The following is a 23,488-nucleotide window of genomic DNA, read 5'->3' on the forward strand; positions in this document are numbered from 1 at the left end:
TTGGAAACTTCCCACTTTTTCATCATAACCATCGATTTGCATTTCCCCGAGGTTGGGCATCGATAGCCCTTCAAGTGTGAGTCTTGATCGTAGCCTCGAGCCTTCGACAACGCGCTTACTGGGCGTCAAAATGATCGAAAATTGGACCCTCTGATTTTACCGTATACAACTTTTAAGACTTTGTTGAGCTTCCAACCTCTTCTCATCAAGAGCCTCCAACTCTGCTAATAGAAGTCGAGCATTTTCTTCATCAGTGATCCCTTCTTGAATAGCCAGCCGTAATGAAGGTATTTGACGCTCGAGTGGCAAGATGACTTCGACTCCATAAACGAGTGCATATGGGATCGCTTTTCTTGGTGTGCGGTGAGTTGTCCTATATGCCTACATAGCTTCCTCCATACGGTCAAGACAATCCCGTTTGGATTTGGAGACGACTTTCTTTAACAAGTTGCATAGAGTCTTGTTGAATGCCTCGGCTAGACCATTGGCGGCAACATTGTACATGGAAGAGCTATGTTGCTTGAAGCCAAAGAGTCCACAAATCTTGTTCATAAACCTATTGTCGAACGGCTTGACATTATCTATTATTATGTAACGAGGAATGCCAAAGCGATAGATAATGTTTACTCGGATGAAACTTGCAACATTTTCCTTCTTTACTTCCTTAAGAGCAACAACTTCAGCCCATTTTGAGAAGTAGTCAGTTGTAGCCATGATGTATAGGTGCCCACCAGAGGACTTTAGAAGTGGTCCAACAACATCCAATCACCAAACGTCAAATGGCCAGGATGCAATGTCGGGTGCAACACTTCAGGAGGTTGATGAATAAAATTGTCATGGAATTGATAAGACTTGTATCTTTGAGCGTAGTCCAAGCAATCTTTTACCATTGTTGGCCAACAATATCCCATCCTTTTTATATGGAAGCGGAGCTTTGGTCCAGAATAGTGTGATCCACATACCCAGAATGTGCCTCTTGCAAAGCCTGGAGTGCTTATTCTTCCCCCAAGCATCGCAAGAGTACTCCCTCGAATGACCTTTTGTATAGAGTATCTTTGTAGTAAAGGAACCGAGGTGCACGGCAAAGGATTTCAGTCCTTCTCCTCGGATTTTCTGGAAGTATCTCACAGCTTAAGTAGTCAATAATGGGTTGTCGCCATTCTTCTTTCTCATCTTCATAAACAGCGACAAGATACCTGAGTTTATTTTCTTCACCTTCAGCCTCACTTGGCGGTGGTACTACCCAAATTTTGGAAAATAGTAACTTGTGCTTGATCGGGCAAGGTTAATAATGAAGCTAGGGCAGCTAAAATATCAGCCTTCTTGTTTTCTTTTCTTGGCACATGTTGAATAGTCACGTTACCAACCCACCCCATTAATTTTTTAGCATAACCATGAAATGGGCGAAGTTCAGGTTTCTTGACCTCGTAACTACCTAAAATCTGGTTGATCACCAACTGAGAGTCACCAAAGATTTGACATTGCAAACGTTTCATTTCAACAGCCATTTCAATCCCAAGTATTAGTGCTTGATACTCAGCAATATTGTTAGAGCAGAGTTGTGTCAACATAAAAATGTAGGGTAGAACTTCACTTTTAGAAGTGACAAATACTACACCAGCACGAGCTCCTCCATGATGTGCAGCACCATCAAAGTGCATCTTCCATGGAGGTTGAACTTCAATGGCCATTCTGTCCTCATCAGGTAGTTTGTCAGTTAGCTCTTAATCATCAGGTATATGGTGATCTGCCAAGAAGTACGCTAACGCTTGTCCTTTTATAGCCTTTTGAGGGATGTACACAATTTCAAATTGTTGAAACTGGAGGTAGCACCTTGCTAGTCGATCACTAAGGAAAGGTTTTGACATCACGAATTTGATGGGATTTGCTCTAGAAACCAAACGAACGACATGAGCTTGAAAGTAGTGCTTCAACTTTTAGATTGAGAAGATTAGTGCCAAACATAACTTTTCGATTGGCAAATAATTCAGCCCATTTGGTGTCATCATCCTGCTCAAGTAGTAAAGGGAGTTTTCTTTTCCTTTGCTATTATTTTGGGCCAACAACGCTCCAACAGACATTTCTTGTGCTGAAATGTATAATATCAGCGGCTTTCCAAGTATATGGGCTGTCAAAACTAGAGGCTTCATCAAGTAAGTTTTGATACTTTCAAAGGCATTGCTATAAGCTTGGTCCTACTTAAAAGGAACGTCTTTCTTCATGAGGCGACTGAAGGGTTGGCACCTCCCAGCTAGGTTTGAGATGAATCTTCTAAGGTATGTTAACTTTCCTTGAAGACTTTTCAATTCATGAATATCCCAAGGCTCAAGCATCTTCAAAATGGCATCCACTTTGGCTCAATCAATTTCGATCCCTCGACATCAGACAATGAAACCAAGGAACTTTCCAGAAGTAACTCCAAAGGCACATTTCAATGGATTCATCCTAAGTTGGTACCTCTGGAGAAACTCAAACACCATTCTCAAGTCTTTCAAGTGGTCGCTCTTCTCTCTTGATTTTACCACCAAGTCATCCACATAGCATTCGACATTCTTGTGGAGATGGTCATCAAAGATATTTTGCATATCTCTTTGGTAAGTAACGCCAGCATTATTCAATCCAAAAGGCATTATCTTGAAGCAATAAATACTCTTGGGGGTACGGAATGTAGTAAGCTCTTCGTCTTTTGGCGCCATGCGAATTTGGTTATAGCCTGATGGATCGTCCATAAATAATATTTCCTCGTACCCAGTAGTAGCATCGATCATCAGCTCTGGAATAGGAAGCGGGAATTCATCTTTCGGGCATGCATTGTTGAGATCCCTGAAGTCAACACACACTCGAATATGGCCATTTTTCTTCCTTACAGGGACAATACTTGAAACCCATGTTGGGTATTTAACTTCACGAATAAAGCCAACTTCGATGAGTTTGTTAACTTCGGTTTCAATCAAGGGAACTAAGTCAGGCCTAAAGCGTCTTTGAGCTTGTTTAACAAGGCGAGCACCATTCTTGACTACAAAGTGATGGACTGCTACTTTCGAGTCCAAGCTAGGAATATCTTTGTAATTCCAAGCAAAGACATCCCTGAACTCTTTGAGTAACTCAATATAAGTGTTTTCTTCATCAACTTCTAGTAAAGCACCTAGATAGGTGGGTCTTGGTTCTTCATCGGTGCCAAGGTTAACTTCTTTTAATGCATCAACTGTCGTCTTCACCCCTTCTTCAAGTTCAGGTGGAGCATCTTTCGCATCTTCATCTTCTTGAGGGTCCCCATAGTTGAAGGATATATGATAACACGGTGAAACTTCTTCCAATTCTGCACTATCCTCCATTGAAGATGGAACACCATTCTCGCCTTGTACAGTAACATGATATGAAGAACCCACACTTTCTTCGTCTTCATCACGTTCTTTAGTGTAGACCACAGTATATCGCTTTACCTTTAGTACCTCATCACATGAAACCATGACTTTTGTTTGTCGCCTTATTCTAGAAGGAACCAGACTTTGGAAATCCTTAGAGATCTTCCAAATTTTGGGCAAACTAGGTGTCCTTTTATTTTGATAATTTCCCGGAATTGATTTTTGGCCCGGTCGTTGAGGAACTCTCGGAGGTGACCTTTCCTAAGAAGTCGTGCTACTTCTTCCCGGAGTTGCCGGCAATCCTCGGTCTTGTGACCGTGCGTGTTGTGGAATTCACACACTAAGTTATGGTTCCTTTGTGAAGGATCTGATTGTACAGGCCTTGGCCACCTAGTGTCTCTGATTAAATAATGGCGAATACGATGTCTGAAACATCGACGTTGAAGTTGTATTTCGACAAGCGAGGTGTCTCCGCTGGCCCTGTGTACCTATCAAATCCAGCTCTGTTGACAAGTCCCCGAGGGTTCTGGCCTCGATCCATTCTTTGGTAATTGTGGGGTATGTTGCACCTCAGGGCATTTCTTCTAGCTTCAGTGTATGGTTGGTATCTCTCTTTATTCGGCTTCGACTCCTTCGGAGGGAGCCTGCTAGGATATACTGATCCCGATGGGGCTCCTAGTTGGTCGTCCTTGACCCTGATCTTTGACTGATATCGGTTGTGGACGTCCGACCAAGTCATGATGGGATATTCGACTAAGTTTTGCTTTAGCTGCTTCGAAGCTACCGAGCTTCGCTCGTTCAAACCTTGAGTGAAGGCCTGCACCGCCCAATTGTCGGAGACCGGTGGTAGTTCCATTCATTCCATTTGAAAGTGAGATACGAATTCTCGCAGCATCTCGTTCTCCCTCTGCTTGATTTTGAAGACATCAGATTTACTTGTAGCTACTTTGATGGCACCAGTATGTGCCTTTATGAAAGAATCTGCCAGCATGGAAAATAAATCTATTGAGTTGGGGGCCAGGTTGTGGTACCACATCATTTCCCCTTTTGAAAGTGTCTCTCCGAACTTTTTCAGTAGGATGGACTCGATCTCGTCGTCCTTTAGGTCGTTGCCCTTTACTGCACAAGTGTAAGTAGTGACATGCTCGTTGGGGTCCGAGGTTTCGATGTACTTCGGAAGGTCGGGAATTCTGAACTTCTTTGGAATGGTTTTTGGGGTCGCTTCTTGTGGGAATGGCATTTATACAAACTTCTTCGAATCTACACCTTTTAGAATCGGGGGTGCACCCGGAATTTGATCGACCCTGGAGTTGTAGGTCTCTACTTTCTTATCATTGGCTTCTATCTTTTTCTCGCCCGACTCGATCCTCTTCGTGAGGTCCTCGAGCATCTTTAAGATGGCAGGGTCGGTTGCCGACCCGTTGTTGCTTGATCTTTCTGGTGTCGGCGCCCCCTTTTCTCTAACCGTGGGGGTCAGAAATCGGGTATACGACATTGGGAGGACAACTCTATTCCCTTTCGAGAATTGGGTTTAGAAGTTGAAGAGTTGCCACCTAATGATTATAGTGCATTAGGACACTTTAAGAAGGGTTTGAGATGAAGAGACCAGAGATTAGGGTAAGTAGAAATTATCCTAAGGGGAAGGTGTTAGGCACCCCTCAAGATCCACTAGTGTGGTTCCCGGCCATGTTATAATTGTGACTTTACAAGTAAACAATCAAGGCTCAAATAAGGATTCGCACATAACATTGCGACCAAGTTGAAAATTTTCGAAGGTAAGTAGAGAGGGCAGAAATTCATGAAAAAGAGATTTGAACAGTTTTACAAGAAGCGATGAAAGCAAATAAAGGGAGGGGGTCCTAAGTTTATAATTAATATGGATCACTTCAATGCAATACCCAGCGATCACTCCTCAGAAGAGGGGTCGCATGTGATATTAGCGCATCGGTCATCATATCCATATCTACCCTTCCCACCCCGTTAAGGTATTTAAACGCGATCACTCTCGTTTACTTATTGTATGCTAGTACCCGTCCCAACCTATCAGTCCCGGGGCATTAGGACTTCTAATCCTATGAGGGAAGAAAGGGATGGGGCCTTTATGGGGTTTCAAAGGATAAAATTCTAATTCGACAATCAAAACAAATATCAAATAAAGAGATGAGTAAAAAGGCAAATAAGGCTCAAATAAACCCCTTAAATCAGACAACACTTAGTTTAGCATGTCTTAGCATATACTGATTTGGTCTTAAGTTAAAAATTAAGCGGCGAACAGACTAGTTCAACACATATGTTTAGATAGAAAGTCTGCATTAGGAAACTTGGATCCAATTGTCAGAAATTAAGGTATTTCAAGCGAGTGATTTAAAGGGTACTGGTTTCAGGAAAAAGTAGTCTAATGCAAAGGAGTTTTGAAAAGAAAGTATAGACTGCAGTAAAAATAAAACACAAAAATGGTTGTGAAAGAGTTTTAGAGATAAAAATATCTAAGGAAAGGGTAAGTCGCAACTGTTTTAAAAGACAATTTCAGGGTCTGAGTAAAACGTTTAGGCAGGATGTTTAGAAAGAAATTATTTCAGAAAAAGATGCCGATTTGAGGGATTTAAAAGCATACTGAGTCAAGAGAGTTTTTGTCAAAGAATTAAGACTTCTGAAATCGTTGTTGTATTAAGACGTTAGGGACCAGTTAATAGATTATTATTACTTTAAGCGAATCAGACGAGTTTGATACTAATCCTATAGGCATGATATCTATCTTGATTTTTAAAAACCTGTTATTGAACTTGTAAAAGATGATTGTGTTAATTAACCCTACAGTTTGCCTAATGCATATGCATTCCTTATAGGCATGATCTCTATATGCATTGATTACATGAACGTTAAGTCCTATAGGCATGATTTCTATGTGATTTGTAACACAATGAAGCATTGACCTTATAGGAATGGTCTCTAGGTGATGTGGAATCAGAAACATTCAACAATTCTATAGGCAGGAAATATTAAAATCCTAAAGCATGGTTTCTACCCTTACTGATGCAAGAAGGTAAAACCCCTCCCACACCCTTTTACTATATTCCCCAAATCCTTTATACAAATTATTACAGACCAAAAGAAAGAAAATAAATACTTTAAAAACTAACAGCTAGATCCGAGCAGCCTAATTCAATCTTAATGTCCAATAACATGTGATTAACCAATTCCGGATTTCCAAAGCCTTCTCTTTATCCAAAGTGTTTCAAAGTTCCAAGGAATCTCAAGGATTCCCGGCATTGCTTACACTCAGGATACCATTTGGAATTAGAATAGTACAGTGCGGAATAGCCAGTCCTCAGGCATCCAAGTTCAGTGGGAGCTCAAGGGTCCCAAAGCATGGCTTGCAAGAGAGGGGCAGAACTTAGAGCTAGGAGTAAGTGCAAAGTGAAAAGGAATTGGGGAGCCATAACAAATGGTGGTCATACCCAGCCACAGGTGCAGACTGGCACACCCCTGACCATTTGTTTGGTCAAACAAGTTAGGAACAGGCCCTCGAGGGTCAAACCTAGGCCTGGATGGTGATTAGGACACCACCAGACTCAGGTCCAGGCTCAAGCACATAAAGGGGAGAAGGGAGTGGGAATTGATTGAGTTAGGAGGTTCAAAGAACCCAGTTCAGAGTCATAGAGAGCAATATCAAAGTGTTGTTATGGATGGAACTATACTCACATACAAAGGGGAAAAGGGAAAGGGATTCACATGAGAAGAGTACATACAGAGTTGCAGAAACATAAGGAAAGAAAGCATAATAGACTAAGATGTAAACACATGGTGAAAGAGAGAGCATGACAGGATAGGAAATAAACACATAGTTAAGGGGGCATTATTTAACTAATAATGACATACCAGTTGCAAGTACTAGAATAGAAGAACAACAAAAGCAAGTAAACAGCCAGAAGTCAGCAGGAGCAAAATCGAGTCTTCAGCAAATACTTGAGAGTTCAAAGAGAACTCAAGAATGTTTCAAAAAGTAGAAAGAGAAGAGGAGCAGAGTGCTCAATACTAGAGGTTGAGAAAGTAGTAGTAGAGAAAGTATTGAAAAGTTCAATGTCTTTCTGTGTATATCCCTTTTAAGTGCAAAAGGGGTAGCCCCTTTTATATTGCAGAAGACAAGTGAGAAGAAGGTAAGAAAATAATTTTGAAAGTCAATCACACAGATTTCCCTTCAACCAAGGGATTAATTTCAAACGGGCATGACAAATAAGGAAAGGATTTTGATTTTAAATCTTTTCTAAGGCAGTATAACAGGAGTAAATACATGGAAATTCATTTAAGGAAATAGTTCAACATTACACGGTTTGGGCTAAATAAGGGAAGGCAATCAATCACAGCCAGTAAAAATCAAGGTTTGAGCCTTGGCATGAATGGATCCAACCACGAAAAGGTGAAGAGAAACTTAATTGGAAGAAAATCATTAACAATCAATCATACCCTTTTGAAAAGGGACTCGGCATCATTCACAGGCTGGCCAAAGGCCTTTTGAAAGAAGATAAAGTCATATAAAAACCATACAGAGACAAGAGAGAGTTGTTGCAACACTAGCAAAGAAATTAGAGTAGCAAGGAAAGTTAGGTTCATAGACTCAAAGTGAGTCTTTGAAAGAGGGTCAGGGTTCTGAATGGAACCCTAGCCCAAGAACACAGCCAAGCTTGTCAAAAAGCCTTCAACACTAGGGTTTTCTGACTCAAATCAGATACATAGGCGAAGAACAACAAGTAGAATAGGCTCAATAGCCTCTCTCAGAAACTCATGGGAGAATAAGCAAAGAGGAAAGCAAATTCGAAATACAGGGAATACATTTAGGCAAAGATTTGTTGCTTAAACAAGTTCAGGAGAGACAAGTAATACAGGTTTAGGAAAACAGTAGAAGAATCATGCTTAGGGCTTTAAACAAAAAATCCAGTAAAGGCAGGCAAGGAGAAAAAGCTCAGTAAAAAATACAGTAGAGGGATATGCGAGGGAGACACATAAAGCATGTTTATAGAACCCAGTAGGAGAAAGAACAAAACACAAAAACAGAAGAACATGCGTAATAACGGCAAAACACAAGAACATAGGAGAAGACATGCGAGGAAAGAACATAAGACATAAGCGAAAAACTCGTAAGAAACATGGCATATACAGATTCACACAAAGAAAAGAAGAAGAAGAAGAAGAAGAAGAAGAAGAAGAAGAGACAGAAGTCGTTTTAAGATTTTTGAAAACCCTAAATCGAAACAGACTAGTTTTGAAAAAGAAAAAATGGGGAAAAGTTTTAAAACTTCAAGTATAACACAGATTTACCACAAATCTAAGAAAAATAAAAGAAAAAGGAACCTCGAACAGCTTTAGGGTTTCTCAGAAACCCTAGAAACGAGAAGGCTTGGAAGGGTCTGGTCTCGAACAGGTCTGAGCCATAGCTATGCTTTTTTAAGGCTCAAACACGTCGGAACGGAGCCGGAGAAGCCATAGGACCTCAGATCTGTGGAGGATCTGAACGAGCATCGTTGAGGTCGAACCTCAAAATCTCGAACAACCATGATTTGGGGGTGAAGGGAGGTGAGCATAGGTCGTCCATGGCCTGAGAAGCCATGGACTCCGATGAGATTTGGTCGGAGAAGACGACGAAGATGGCTAGGGTTTTTTGAGTGTTAGAGAGCGTTTGAGAGAAAGGGAGGGTTTGAGGGCAGCGGTCGAAGAGAAATGAGAGATAGGGTTAGGCTGTTCGAAATTGAAAAGGAAAGGAGCGATGAGGGTCGTTGATCAAAATGATCAACGACCAGGATCTGAAGATACAAACGGACGGTTTAGTTAATGGGTCAGGGATCGGGTTAAATTTGAATTGGGCTGGTCCAATTTGGGCTTGAAGTTGGCTGAGATTGAGATGGAATTGTGGTTAAAATTGAAACGAATTGAGGCTAAAATTGAAATAGCCAATTTTTCCCCTATTATTTTATAAAAATAGTAAAAATGTTTTAAAAGCAAATTAAAGGTACTGAGTTAATAAATAATATGTAAACCTTAATTTAAAATATTGGGATCAATTTATATTTAAGAAAAATGCTATTAAATCTTAAAGAGACTAGCTTTGCAATAACATGCAATTTAGTTTTAAAATACTAGACGAATTTGTAAAAATATGAAAAAAAATCATGCCGACTATATTTGAGTTAATTATGAGAATAAAGTAAATTATTTTCCAAAATGGCAAGTTTTTTTTGGGAATAATTATTGGGATTTTATGATGTAAAAATAGGCCATAAATTGATTTAAAAATCATTAAAAATGCCAAAACCCTTTGGGGTGCTTATATATGCACATATATGTCATTTTGAAAATATATAGGGAAAAATTGGGTATCAACAGCTGCCCCTCTTTACCCGAGGAGGATGAAAGAGTTGTCGGGTAAAGACAAGATGGCCAATTTTGACCGGATCGGTGATTTAAAAGAGTTTTGACTGAGCCCTGGCTTCTGAGCTGCCTACATATCCCTGGTTTTATAGGAATCAGGCCATATGTAGTTCAGAAACCATTGACGGAGTGTGTCGATGGAGATTCAAAAAGACGGAAATGATTAGATTTGAAAAGGTGTTTGGAGTCGAATAGGCTGCGGAGGACCGGAGCGGGATCGCTCCTGTTGAGACGGTCGTTTACTAGCCGGTGTACCTGCAAATGAGCAAAGCGGCATATATTGTGCATGATTAAAACATGATGCAAGTTCCCGTTGGACCATGAATGTTGTCTTCGGACGGTTAGGATGACGTCCTCGGACTATGATGTCCTGGGCCATGAAGAGCATAAAAGTAAAGATTCGCAGGCCATGAAATGGTGTTCTCGGGCTATGTCGATGGTGCTTCCGAACTATGACACCTTTGAATAAGTTGGCGATCTTTCCACCCATGAGAAGGTGGCAATCTTTCAGCCAAATGAATGCAAAGGGTGGCGATCTTTCAGCCAAAGCGAGAATTTAAATGCAGGTGGCGATATTTCAACCGTTCGAAAAATAAAGTGGCGATGTTTCAGCCATGCAAGATGGAGGCAATGCTTAGTCTCGTAAGGCAGATGAGTAGCCTTATGCAGAATGGAGGTAGAGCTTAACCTCAAAAGGCAGATAAGTAGCCTTATGCAAAAATGCAGATGGAGATAGAGCTTAGTCTCGAAAGGCAGATAAGTAGCCTTATGCAGGATGGACGTAGAACTTAGCCTCGAAAGGCAGATAAGTAGCCTTATGCAAAATGCAGATGGAGACAGAGCTTAGTCTCGAAAGGCAGATAAGTAGCCTTATGCAGGATGGAGGTAGAGCTTAACCTCGAAAGGCAGATAAGTAGCCTTATGCAAAATGCAGATGGAGACAAAGCTTAGTCTCGAAAGGCAGATAAGTAGCCTTATGCAGGATGGAGATAGAGCTTAACCTCGGAAGGTACATAGATATCCTTATGCAAAATGCAGATGGAGACAGAGCTTAGTCTCGAAAGGAAGATAAGGTAGCCTTATGTGATGCAGATGGAGGTAGAGCTTAACCTCAGAAGGCAGAAAGGTAGCCTTACGCAATGCAGGGAAATGCAGATGGAGACAATGTTTAGTCTCGAAAGGCAGAAAGGTAGCCTTATGCGATGCAGATAGAGGTAGAGCTTAACCTCGGAAGGCAGAAATGTAGCCTTATGCGATGCAGTGATGTAAAAGGATGATTAGTAGTAAGATCTCTTAGCTGATAGCCGATTACGACAATATGACTGCTGGGGAGATTGTGTATGGATAGCGATTGCGGGCACGTGATGATTCTGAGAAGTTGCATTCTTGGGAAAGTATGTGTTCATAAATATACCTGACGATATTGTGAGTCGAGTGCCTGCATCAAAGAAAAATCTGAGTTCTGTAAGGGGAAAGGTTAGTTCGTCTTCCCCGGGCCTTTGACGTTGTGTGTTATTGGGGTAGTGTCGCTAAACAATAGCAATTCGGATAATAGTTATGCATGCTCTAGTAAATATATAATCAAAAATAGTTTTCTTTAGATGAACCAACGAATGCGACGTGGTTCAAGACATTGCAACCCCTTTTCTCCGGAATTTTGAGGGTCCTCCTCAAAATTCTGCCCCAGTTTACTGGGCTGGCACTTCTGGTGATGCATGAACTAAAATTAACTTCGGAATTTTGAGGGTCCTCCTCAAAATTCTGCCCCAGTTCCAATAGCGGGAAAAATGGAATTTTTATTAAATTATGACCGAACCCATAGGGCTGTCTACGTATCCCCTCTTAAACGGGAATCAGGTTAGGCGTAGTTCAAATTACATCATTAAGGGAATCATAAGTGGTTACACATAATATCGCTTCACTGCATCTGAATTGATTGTCTTCGGCCAGACTTCTCCATCCATCTCCGCAAGAATAAGGGCTCCTCCAATTATAACCCGGTGAACCATGTACGGACCCTGCCAATTAGGAGAGAACTTCCCCTTGGCCTCATCTTGATGTGGGAAGATTTTCTTCAACACCAGTTGCCCCGGTGTAAACTTCCTTGGCTTAACCTTTTTGTTGAAGGCTCTAGACATTCTGTTCTGATACAACTGACCGTGGCAAACCGCATTCATCCTTTTTCCATCTATAAGGGCTGACTACTTGTAGCGGCCTTTTACCCATTCTGCATCATCCAATTCTACTTCTCGTATGATCCTTAAGGAGGGGATTTCTACCTCGGCGGGGATGACCGCCTCTGTACCATAAACCAACATGTAAGGAGTTGCTCCGGTCGATGTGCGGACTGTAGTGCGGTATCCCAATAAGGCGAATGATAACTTCTCATGCCATTGTTTGTGCCTTTCGACCATCTTCCTTAGTATCTTCTTGATATTCTTGTTGGCTGCTTCCACAGCTCCATTCATCTGCGGCCTGTAGGCTGTAGAGTTCTTGTGTTTGATCTTGAAAAATTCACACATTGCTTTCATCAAGTCGTTGTTGAGATTGGAACCATTATCGGTGATAATTGATTCCGGAACCCCGAACTGACAAACAATGCGGTCGCGGACGAAACCCGCCACAACCTTCTTAGTGACCGCCCTGTATGATGTTGCTTCAACCCATTTGGTAAAATAATCGATTGCCACTAGGATGAACCTATGCCCATTTGATGCGGTAGGCTCGATAGGTCCGATAACATCCATTTCCCAAGCGGCGAATGGCCATGGTGAGCTTGTCGCAGCAATCTCATTTGGAGGCGCCTTTATTATATCTGCATGTATCTGACAGCGATGGCATTTGCGAACAAACTGGATACAGTCTGTTTCCATAGTCATCCAGAAATACCCTGCTCGGAGTATCTTTTTTGCTAAGACAAAACCATTTATGTGCGGGCCGCAGGTCCCTGCATGCACCTCGTCCAATAGCCTGGATGCTTCTTTTGCTTCGACACACCTTAGTAGACCCAAATCGGAAGTCCTCCTGTACAGGATTCCTCCACTGTGAAAAAAGTTGTTGGATAGCCTACGAAGTGTATGCTTCTAAGTAGCGTTGGCAAGTCCTGGATATTCCCCCATTGTCAAGTACTCCTTGATGTCAGGGAACCATGGTTTTCCATCTGCTTCTTCCTCAACGTGGGCACAATAAGTTGGTTGATCATGAATCTTTACTAGGATGGGGTCAATGAAATTTGTATCTGGATGCTGGATCATGGACGATAAAGTAGCTAATGCATCAGCAAACTCGTTCTGGATTCTGGGGACGTGCTGAAATTCTGTCTTTGTGAACCTTTTCCTCAACTCCTGTATATGATGTAAGTAGGGAAGTATCTTAGAGTTCTTGGTTTCCCACTCTCCTCGAACCTGATGTATGAGCAAGTCTGAATCCTCGATCACTAGCAACTCTTGAACGTTCATGTCAATAGCCATTTTGAGCCCCAAGATGCAGGCTTCATATTCAGCCATATTATTGGTGCAAGGGAACCTGAGCTTGGCGGATACTGGTGGGCATGCCGGGTCTGTTGGCAATTTGTGAGCTACAATGGATGTGCTGAGACCGGTCATATCATCATATGACCAGGCAAATATGTCTTCATATTCCTTTAGGAACTCCTTGTACTCTTTCTTTTCTGATGGTGGCAGGTGAACGCTGATGCGCGTTTCTTTGACATTCTCTGCATCTCCCAGATTAACGACCTCAGTTTCACCCAAGTTAGGCCTATTTTCAAAATTCTCAACTCCTCTAACGACCTCTTCCGGTATATCATCCTCTTCTGAGTCCGTATCCGTTTGTTGTGTTGTCTCGTTGCAAATCATCAAGGCAAGTAATAGTAATGCTGTGTAAAATAAAGTGAATGATAGGAAAATAATAAGAGCGAGATATATAATAAACTGAAATGCTTCGATTAGATTCATAATTGTTTTGAATATCATAGCTCTTTTTAAAATTAAAGACAATGCGGAAATAAAATCAGCTTGTAAAAAGTAAAAATGTGATGCATGTTGCTTTGGTTTAGCCTTGCTACCCCGAAGCTTTCTGAGCCCTGGTGGTCCTGACCAACCAATTGGTGAGGTGTTCCCCTCGGTTCACAGCTTGTATAGAAGGGCCTTCCTCCCCTTCCTCCTCGAAAATAACACTGCAATCCATATCATCATCCTCCAGGAACAGATTCTTCACAGCTGCCAATGCTTCATCTTCCTCCGACCCATATATAGTATCTATCGGCTGGAAAGTTTGCTCCAGGTGAGGTATCGGGTGCTCCAGTGGGTAGTAGGGACCGCGCCATGGTGGCGACCAGTTATTGAACTCCTCCCAAGTGTACTCATACCCCAAACCAAATGTAGTGCCATGTTTCTTCAGCTTGACGGGTTTGGCAATTCCTTGGAGGTTTTTGCCGAGTCCCTTTCTAAGTTCGTATCCACACCAATTCAAGATACTTTTAATCTTGTTATCCCACCATTAATCTTTGTCTACAGCGTTGACTCTTTCAATGTGGTGGTATGTTTCTCCGCCTATTCTCCTTCTGCCTCCAATCATCGGGATGGTCTGGCGACTATATATGGGGTTGCTACCATTGCCATGAATGATCACCTCTTGGTGATTCCATTCGAACTTCACTGCCTGATGCAGGGTCGATGCTACAACTCCAGATACATGGATCCATGGTCGTTCCAACAGCAAATTGTAGGATGCTGGGACATCTATCACTTGAAAGTCAACGTCGAACCAGGTTGGCCCCATTTGCAGGCATAGGCTAATCTCTCCAATAGTAGACCTTTGGGACCCATCGAAGGCTTTGACATTGATGGCCCCATCTTTGATCTCGTGCAGGCTCTTTCCCAATGTTCTGAGAGTTATCAACGGACAGATGTTGAGGCTGGAGCCTCCATCGATCAAGACTCTAGTGATGAAGTAATCCTCGCATTGCACGGTGATATGTAGGGCCATGTTGTGACTCAGTCCTTCCAGCGGTAGTTCATCTTCGTGGAAGGTGATTTTGTGGCTTTCCGGTATTTGTCCTACCATATTTGCCATTTCGCCCCCAGTTATGTTGCTGGGCACATAAGCTTCGCCCAATATCTTCATCAAGGCATTTTTGTGTGCGTCAGAGCTCTGTAGAAGAGCTAGGATGGAGATCTGTGTCGGTGATTTGTTCAACTACTCAACGACCGAATACTCTTTAGCTTGTATTTTCCTCCAAAGATCATTGGGACCAGTTTCAGTAGTCCGTCCCGGGGCTTGCTTACTGGACTCAGCTTGGTGCTCTAGAGTGTAAACCCTGCCTGTTCTGGTTATACCCTGCGCAGCAATTGCTTCTCCCGTCTTGGTCCTTCCTTTCCTCCTTGCTTCAGTTGTATAATCCCATGGTATGGCATTTGAGTGGAACGGTGTTACGTCTGACATTGCTATAGGCATGGGTACCCTCGGTGGTAACACAATAACTTCAAAGGGTACAGGTGCCTTTGGAACCCCAAACTCAACCTCAATTGGCCCGGCCACCTTCGCAGAAGAAGGTGCTTCAAATTCGAGAGGTATAGACATGTTTACTTCATCGCCCCTGGAGGGCTGGTTCTGTGCAACAATCGGGTTAAGTGTGACTGCCGGTTTCTTTGGGTCATCATCCTCAGCAATCAGTCTTATCAATCTCTTGGGGTCCCAGTCATCTTCGATCTCGATCATGTGAATGTCCCCACCTCTGTGATCAGGTAGAGGGTTGTTGCGGACATTAGGAGTAGGCTTCTTTGCTATGATAACCTTATTGTCGATCAGAGTTTGAATCTTGTCCTTCAACGAGCGGCTTTCGTCAATGGTGTGACCTTTCATGCCGGAATGGTACGCACAGGTCTTATTAGGGTTGATCTACTGGGAAGGATTTTCTGGAGTTATGGCAGGCATAGGGGAGACGTAACCAGCAGCTTTAAGTTTCTCATACAGCTGGTCAATTGGCTCAGCGATGGCTGTATATTGTCTGGGAGTTCTGCGGTCAAAATTTGGTCTGGATTTAGGGAAGTTTTGGTGAGTGGGAGGTGATTGGTAGTGAGGAGGTTGGGCATTATAAGCTTGGTAAATAGGTGCAGGCTGAGAGTATCTGGGTGAAGCGGATTGATATGCAGGAGGTGGAGATGATTGGTAAACGGGTGGTGGATTTTGGTAAGAGGGTGCGGGTGCTTGGTAATTCGGGATAGGCTGATATGTAAGTGGAGGTGACGGGTAGGTGTGGTATTTTAGTGGTGATTTGGCTCCTTGTGCGACCATCACGGCATTGACATCCTTCTTCTTGGACGTGCCACCAGACTGTAAAGCCTTGTTGGTGGCCTGCAATGTTTCAAGATTAGTAACCATACCATTCTTAATGCCTTCTTCAATTCTTTCTCCCAGCTTGATGATATCGGAGAATTTTTAGCCCTCGATCAGCATCAACCTCTCATAATATTGTGGGTCTTGAGCCCGGACGAAGAATCTGTTCATCTGTTCCTCTTCTAAGGCCGGCCTGACCTTAGCAGCCTCTGATCTCCAACGGGTAGCATACTCGCGGAATGTCTCGGTAGGCTTCTTCTTCAGCTTCTGGATGTAGAATACATTCGGTGCATTCTCTGTATTGAATCAAAACCTATCCATGAAATCCGATGTCATACCTACCCAGCTCGTCCATTTCTTGGGGTCCTGACTGATGTACCAGGATAAAGCATCCCCCTTCAGGCTTCTCATGAAGAGTTTCATACAGATTTTCTCATTCCTTCCGACTCCGACCAGCTTATCACAATATGTCCTTAAATGGACTCTGGGATCTCCCGTGCCATCGAACATTTCGAACTTGGAGGTTTGTATCCCTCCGAAAGTTCAACATCTGGCTGAATGCAGAGGTCCTCATAATTTAGCCCCTCTATGCCTTTGTTTCCTTCCATGCCCTGGACTCGGCTGGTCAATTTCTTGAGTTCTGCTGCCAAGTTTCTGATAAGAGAGTCCTTGTCATCAGACTCGGGTGCACTTGAGATTGGTTGAGTGTAGTGGGGTATGGTATCTACGTAGATGGGAGTGTTGTGGGGGTGGTCATTTGTGGTGTTTAGTGGTTCAGGAATGGGTAGTGGAGTGTGGCATGTGTTGTAATGTTGAGCATGGGTGGGTTGCATCTGTGGTTGTGGGGTGTTCTGTGGAGGTGCGGGATTTTGAGCATTTGGAAAGTTGACATCAGGAGCGGTGAGAGTGAATGATAAATTTGCCAAGTTCCGAACTTGATCCAGTTCTTCTTGGAACTTCAACAGTTTCTACTCAAGTTGGGCAGCATTTTCCTTAGCAACCGGGGTACCCTGAGAAATTTCAACTCTTTCAATTTCCTTTCTGGCGCTTGAATCTCCCATTCTACCTTTGCTCTTGTTTCGGATAGGACTCGGAGGAGGAGGAGGTGGAGGTGGAGGGCCCTTGGATCTCGTACTGTATGATGATGGTGCCAGAATGCACGAACTAACCTTTGGGGAGGGGAATAAAAATAAAGAAAAACAAAAAGGTAACAAGTTAGTGCAAGTTATGAGAAGAAAATGTTGCAATATTTAAACACATTGTGCAAGAATATAAATCGCATCCTAATTTGGGTGCCTCGTTGTGCTTGAGGTAGGCCTAGAGACAAATTAGCTTGGAGAACTTATAATGCTAAGTGCCTCATTTTATTGATAAAAATAAGATGAATCCCAAAACGACACTAAAATAGCGGAAAGTAAAAATGTCACTAATGGCCATTAGCCTTGTTACATTAAAAGCGAAAAGAAAGACTCCTAACTACTTGGTCCCAAAAGGACCTTCTTCAAGTTGAATGTTCTCGTTGATCAAGTCCTCCAGCTCGCGTAGATTTTCCAGTAAAAATGCTATCGCCAGACGTTCTCCTTTGCCTTCCTCAACATTTTGACAGTCGATGACTCTTTTCCTCACTTTCCCTTCCAATTCCAGCAAGATGTACTCCAGGTATTCTAGCTTCTCACTAGCCTTGGTGACTCTCTCTTTCCATTCGTTGATTTGGTTGCTCAATGGGAGGTTTCTCCACCAAGTCTGCAAGAGTGAAGGTATGTTTACCATACCGAAGTCAGGAACTTTGTCATTCATTTTCTGCAAAACAAAAGGGTTAAGACCTCACCCCCACCGAACTCGACTATTTAATACCAATAATCAGCATAAAAAGCATTTAGTTCTCCAAATAAATGCACAGAACATGTAGGTGTCTGTTTGGGTTTCAGGGAAAACCCGATGGACTTTGGACAAGGCTATCTTAATGAGTCATTATGTGGACAACATAACTGACTCGGCTAGGTTTGACCATGATGCATGCACAGTTAGACAGAGTAAGGTTTCTATTGGGGTATTAAACAGGTACCCTTGAGCGGACAACTCAAGGGGGAAAGGCACGAAACCGTCGACTGCACCGCTGATCGACTGGTTTTACCGCAAATACGCCTTTGCCGAATTTAAAGGGTGATAATATTGGAAGAGCGCAACCACTCATTATAAGCGTTGCTATGGTGTTTGTTTGGCACGAGTGGAATATGATGTTGAATATGCAGTTTACAAGAATGAAACAAATTGACATGTATTTTCACGTTCATAAGATAAATGATTACAATAATTGCAGTAATTACAACAATATTGAAATAGAGTAGTAAAGGGAAGCAGTTAAATAAAAAAGAAAAAGACATGAAAAGCCAAGTCAGTTTTTGCAATGAAAAAAATAAAGGACAATAAATAAATAAAGCGATTAATGAAATAATAAAGTCACAAGCAACATGAAATGGTAAAAGCCTAAAGAAATCCCCAGCAGAGTCGCCATGCTGTCGACGCCCCCTTTTCTCTAACCGTGGGGGTCAGAAATCGGGTATACGACATTGGGAGAACAACTCTATTCCCTTTCGAGAATTGGGTTTAGAAGTTGAAGAGTCGTCACCTAATGATTATAGTGCATTAGGACACTTTAAGAAGGGTTTGAGATGAAGAGACCAGAGATTAGGGTAAGGGCTAGAAATTATCCTAAGGAGAAGGTGTTAGGCACCCCTCAAGATCCACTAGTGTGGTTCCCGGCCATTTTATAATTGTGACTTTACAAGTAAATAATCAAGGCTCAAATAAGGATTCGCACATAACATTGCGACCAAGTTGAAAATTTTTGAAGGTAAGTAGAGAGGGCAGAAATTCATGAAAAAAGAGATTTGAACAGTTTTACAAGAAGTGATGAAAGCAAATAAAGGGAGGGGGGTCCTAAGTTTATAATTAATATGGATGAATTCAATGCAATACCCAGCGATCACTCCTCAGAAGAGGGGTCGCATGTGATATTAGCGCATCGGTCATCATATCCACATCTACCCTTCCCACCCCGTTAAGGTATTTAAACGCGATCAGTCTCGTTTACTTATTGCATGCTAGTACCCGTCCAAACCTATCAGTCCTGGGGCATTAGGACTTCTAATCCTAGGAGGGAAGAAAGGGATGGGGCCTTTATGGGGTTTCAAAGGATAAAATTCTAATTCGACAATCAAAACAAATATCAAATAAAGAGATGAGTAAACAGGCAAATAAGGCTCAAATAAACCCCTTAAATCAGACAACACTTAGTTTAGCATGTCTTAGCATATACTGATTTGGTCTTAAGTTAAAAATTAAGCGGCGAACAGACTGGTTCAACACATATGTTTAGATAGAAAGTCTGCATTAGGAAACTTGGATCCAATTGTTAGAAATTAAGGTATTTCAAGCGAGTGATTTAAAGGGTACTGGTTTCAGGAAAAAGTAGTCTAATGCAGAGGAGTTTTGAAAAGAAAGTATAGACTGCAGTAAAAATAAAACACAGAAATGGTTGTGAAAGAGTTTTAGAGATAGAAATATCTAAGGAAAGGGTAAGTCGCAACTGTTTTAAAAGACAATTTCAGTGAGTAAAACATTTAGGCAGGATGTTTAGAAAGAAACTGTTTCAGAAAAAGATGCCGATTTGAGGGATTTAAAAGCATACTGAGTCAAGAGAGTTTTTGTCAAAGAATTAAGACTTCTGAAATCGTTGTTCTATTAAGACGTTAGGGACCAGTTAATAGATTATTATTACTTTAAGCGAATCAGACGAGTTTAATGCTAATCCTATAGGCATGATATCTATCTTGATTTTTTAAAACCTGTTATTGAACTTGTAAAAGATGATTATGTTAATTAACCCTACAGTTTGCCTAATGCATATGCATTCCTTATAGGCATGATCTCTATATGCATTGATTACATGAACGTTAAGTCCTATAGGCATGATTTCTATGTGATTTGTAACACAATGAAGCGTTGACCCTATAGGCATGGTCTCTAGGTGATGTGGAATCAGAAACATTGAACAATCCTATAGGCAGGAAAAATTAAAATCCTAAAGCATGGTTTCTACCCTTACTGATGCAAGAAGGTAAAACCCCTCCCACACCCTTTTACTATATTCCCCAAATCCTTTATACAAATTATTACAGACCAAAAGAAAGAAAATAAATACATTAAAAACTAACAGCTAGATCCGAGCAGCCTAATTCAATCTTAATGTCCAATAACATGTGATTAACCAATTCCGGATTTCCCAAGCCTTCTCTTTATCCAAAGTGTTTCAAAGTTCCAAGGAATCTCAAGGATTCCCGGCATTGCTTACACTTAGGATACCATTTGGAATTAGAATAGTGCAGTGCGGAATAGCTAGCCCTCAGGCATCCAAGTTCAGTGGGAGCTCAAGGGTCCCAAAGCATGGCTTGCAAGAGAGGGGCAGAACTTAGAGCTAGGAGTAAGTGCAAAGTGAAAAGGAATTAGGGAGCCATAACAAATGGTGGTCATACCCAGCCACAGGTGCAGACTGGCACACCCCTGACCATTTGGTTTGGTCAAACAAGTTAGGAGCAGACCCTTGAGGGTCAAACCTAGGTCTGGATGGTGATTAGGACACCACCAGACTCAGGTCCAGGCTCAAGCACATAAAGGGGATAAGGGAGTGGGAATTGATTGAGTTAGGAGGTTCAAAGAACCCAGTTCAGAGTCATAGACAGCAATATCAAAGTGTTGTTATGGCTGGAACTATACTCACATACAAAGGGGAAAAGGGAAAAGGATTCACATGAGAAGAGTACACACAGAGTTGCAGAAACATAAGGAAAGAAAGCATAACAGACTAAGATGTAAACACATGGTGAAAGAGAGAGCATGACAGGCTAGGAAATAAACACATAGTTAGTGGGGCATTATTTAACTAAGAATGATATACCAGTTGCAAGTACTAGAATAGCAGAACAACAAAAGCAAGTAAACAGCCAGAAGTCAGCAGGAGCAAAATCGAGTCTTCAGCAAATACTTGAGAGTTCAAAGAGAACTCAAGAATGTTTCAGAAAGTAGAAAGAGAAGAGGAGCAGAGTGCTCAATACTAGAGGTTGAGAAAGTATTGAAAAGTTCGAAGTCTTTCTGTGTATATCCCTTTTAAGTGTAAAAGGGGTAGCCCCATTAGGAAAACAGTAGAAGAATCATGCTTAGGGCTTTAAACAAAAAATCCAGTAAAGGCAGGCAAGGAGCAAAAGCTCAGTAAAAAATACAATAGAGGGATATGCGAGGGAGACACATAAAGCATGCTTATAGAACCCAGTAGGAGAAAGAACAAAACACAAAAACAGAAGAACATGCGTAATAACGGCAAAACACAAGAACATAGGAGAATATATGCGAGGAAAAAACATAAGACATAAGCGAAAAACTCGTAAGAAACATGGCATATACAGATTCACACAAATAAAAGAAGAAGAAGAAGAAGAAGAAGAGACAGAAGTCGTTTTAAAATTTTTGAAAACCCTAAATCGAAACAGACTAGTTTTGAAAAAGAAAAATTGGGGAAAAGTTTTAAAACTTCGAGTATAACACAGATTTACCACATATCTAAGAAAAATAAAAGAAAAAGGAACCTCGAACAGCTTTAGGGTTTCTCAGAAACCCTAGAAACGAGAAGACTTGGAATGGGTCTGGTCTCGAACAGGTCTGAGCCATAGCTATGCTTTTTTAAGGCTCGAACACGTCGGAACAGAGCCGGAGAGGCCATAGGACCTCAGATCTGTGGAGGATCTAAACGGGCATCGTTGAGGTCGAACCTCAAAATCTCGAACAACCATGATTTGGGGGTGAAGGGAGGTGAGCATAGGTCGTCCATGCCTGAGAATCCATGGACTCCGGTGAGATTTGGTCGGAGAACACGAGGAAGGCGACTAGGGTTTTTTGAGTGTTAGAGAGCATTTGAGATAAAGGGAGGGTTTGAGGGCAGCGGTCGAAGAGAAATGAGAGATAGGGTTAGGTCGTTCGAAATTGAAAAGGAAAGGAGGGATGAGGGTCGTTAATCAAAATGATCAACGGCCAGGATCTGAAGATACAAATGGACGGTTTAGTTAATGGGTCAGGGGGTCAGGTTAAATTTGAATTGGGCTGGTCCAATTTGGGCTTGAAGTTGGCTGAGATTGAGATGGAATTGTGGTTAAAATTGAAACGAATTGAGGCTAAAATTGAAATAGCCAGTTTTCCCCCTATTATTTTATAAAAATAGTAAAAATGTTTTAAAAGAAAATTAAAGGTACTGAGTTAATAAATAATATGTAAACCTTAATTTAAAATATTGGGATCAATTTATATTTAAGAAAAATGCTATTAAATCTTAAAGAGGCTAGCATTGCAATTACATGCAATTTAGTTTTAAAATACCAGACGAATTTGTAAAAATATGAAAAAAAATCATGCCGACTATATTTGAGGTAATTATGAGAATAAAGTAAATTATTTTTCAAAATGGCAAGTTTTTTTTGGGAATAATTATTGGGATTTTATGATGTAAAAATAGGCCACAAATTGATTTAAAAATCATTAAAAATGCCAAAACCCTTTGGGGTGCTTATATATGCACATATATGTCATTTTAAAAATATATAGAAAAAAATTGGGTATCAACATCTGGTACCTGCTCAGCTGGGGCAGCCATCCCCGGTGCTACCATGTTGGGAGTTTTCTGGTAACTTTACAGCTGAGCAATCACCAGTTGTTGTGCTTGTAACATTTCAAAAATAACGTGAAGGCTAACCTCCCGTTCTTCCCTAGTTGGGGTTTTCTGAGCTTTTTGTTGGTCCCCTTGATGTACGCTCATGTTAGTGTGGGAGCTTATATCGATGTGTTGGGCATCGCGTGAGACCACATCTATGGGGATTGGCTCTGGTGCGTCCCCATGGTTTAGTGACGGTGCACCGATACCTGGAATAGCTACACCATTCTCCTCGTGGTCCTCAAGACCATTGTTTTCATATACATTCACTGAGTTAGACATTTTGACCTGAAATCAAAGATCTTGGACAAGAAAAAGTGTGAAAGGTAACTTGCGTTATGTAGTAAAACCAGCAAGAAAATAATCACTATTATTTTTAGCCCCACGGTTGGCACCAAACTGTTTACCTTGAAAATGGTAATTACAATTAAATTTGATTTATGGTTCTAAAAATACGTGATCTATTTTTATACTAGTTTTTTAGGCAATAGATGCTAAGTGAGGTACTTGGAAACAAGATAAGAGCTTGAAAACAAGATGATAACCAAACTGAATGGCTGATAATCGGGGCCTCGAGCTTGCTTATTTGGGGCCTCGGGATCGA

General features: G+C 41.6%; 2 protein-coding genes across 2 annotated transcripts; both read right to left on the bottom strand.

Annotated features, from left to right (window-relative positions):
• Window positions 1-381: 381 nt before the first annotated feature.
• LOC138874933 (uncharacterized) lies at window positions 382-714 on the bottom strand. The gene has a single exon (XM_070153733.1). The coding sequence runs from the start codon at window positions 712-714 to the stop codon at window positions 382-384; it is 333 nt and encodes a 110-aa protein (XP_070009834.1).
• A 509-nt stretch (window positions 715-1,223) lies between these two features.
• On the bottom strand, window positions 1,224-1,691 carry LOC138874934 (uncharacterized). The gene has a single exon (XM_070153734.1). It carries the CDS (start codon window positions 1,689-1,691, stop codon window positions 1,224-1,226), a length of 468 nt encoding a protein of 155 aa, XP_070009835.1.
• Between the last annotated feature and the right edge of the window lie 21,797 nt (window positions 1,692-23,488).

Source organism: Nicotiana sylvestris, chromosome 8 (assembly GCF_000393655.2).
Source record: "Nicotiana sylvestris chromosome 8, ASM39365v2, whole genome shotgun sequence".
NCBI classification, from domain to species: domain Eukaryota; kingdom Viridiplantae; phylum Streptophyta; class Magnoliopsida; order Solanales; family Solanaceae; genus Nicotiana; species Nicotiana sylvestris.

Excerpts from the sequence above, each read along its gene's own strand:
- LOC138874933 (XM_070153733.1), bottom strand. The coding sequence starts at position 714 with ATGGCTACAACTGACTACTTCTCAAAATGGGCTGAAGTTGTTGCTCTT.
- LOC138874934 (XM_070153734.1), bottom strand. The coding sequence starts at position 1,691 with ATGGCCATTGAAGTTCAACCTCCATGGAAGATGCACTTTGATGGTGCT.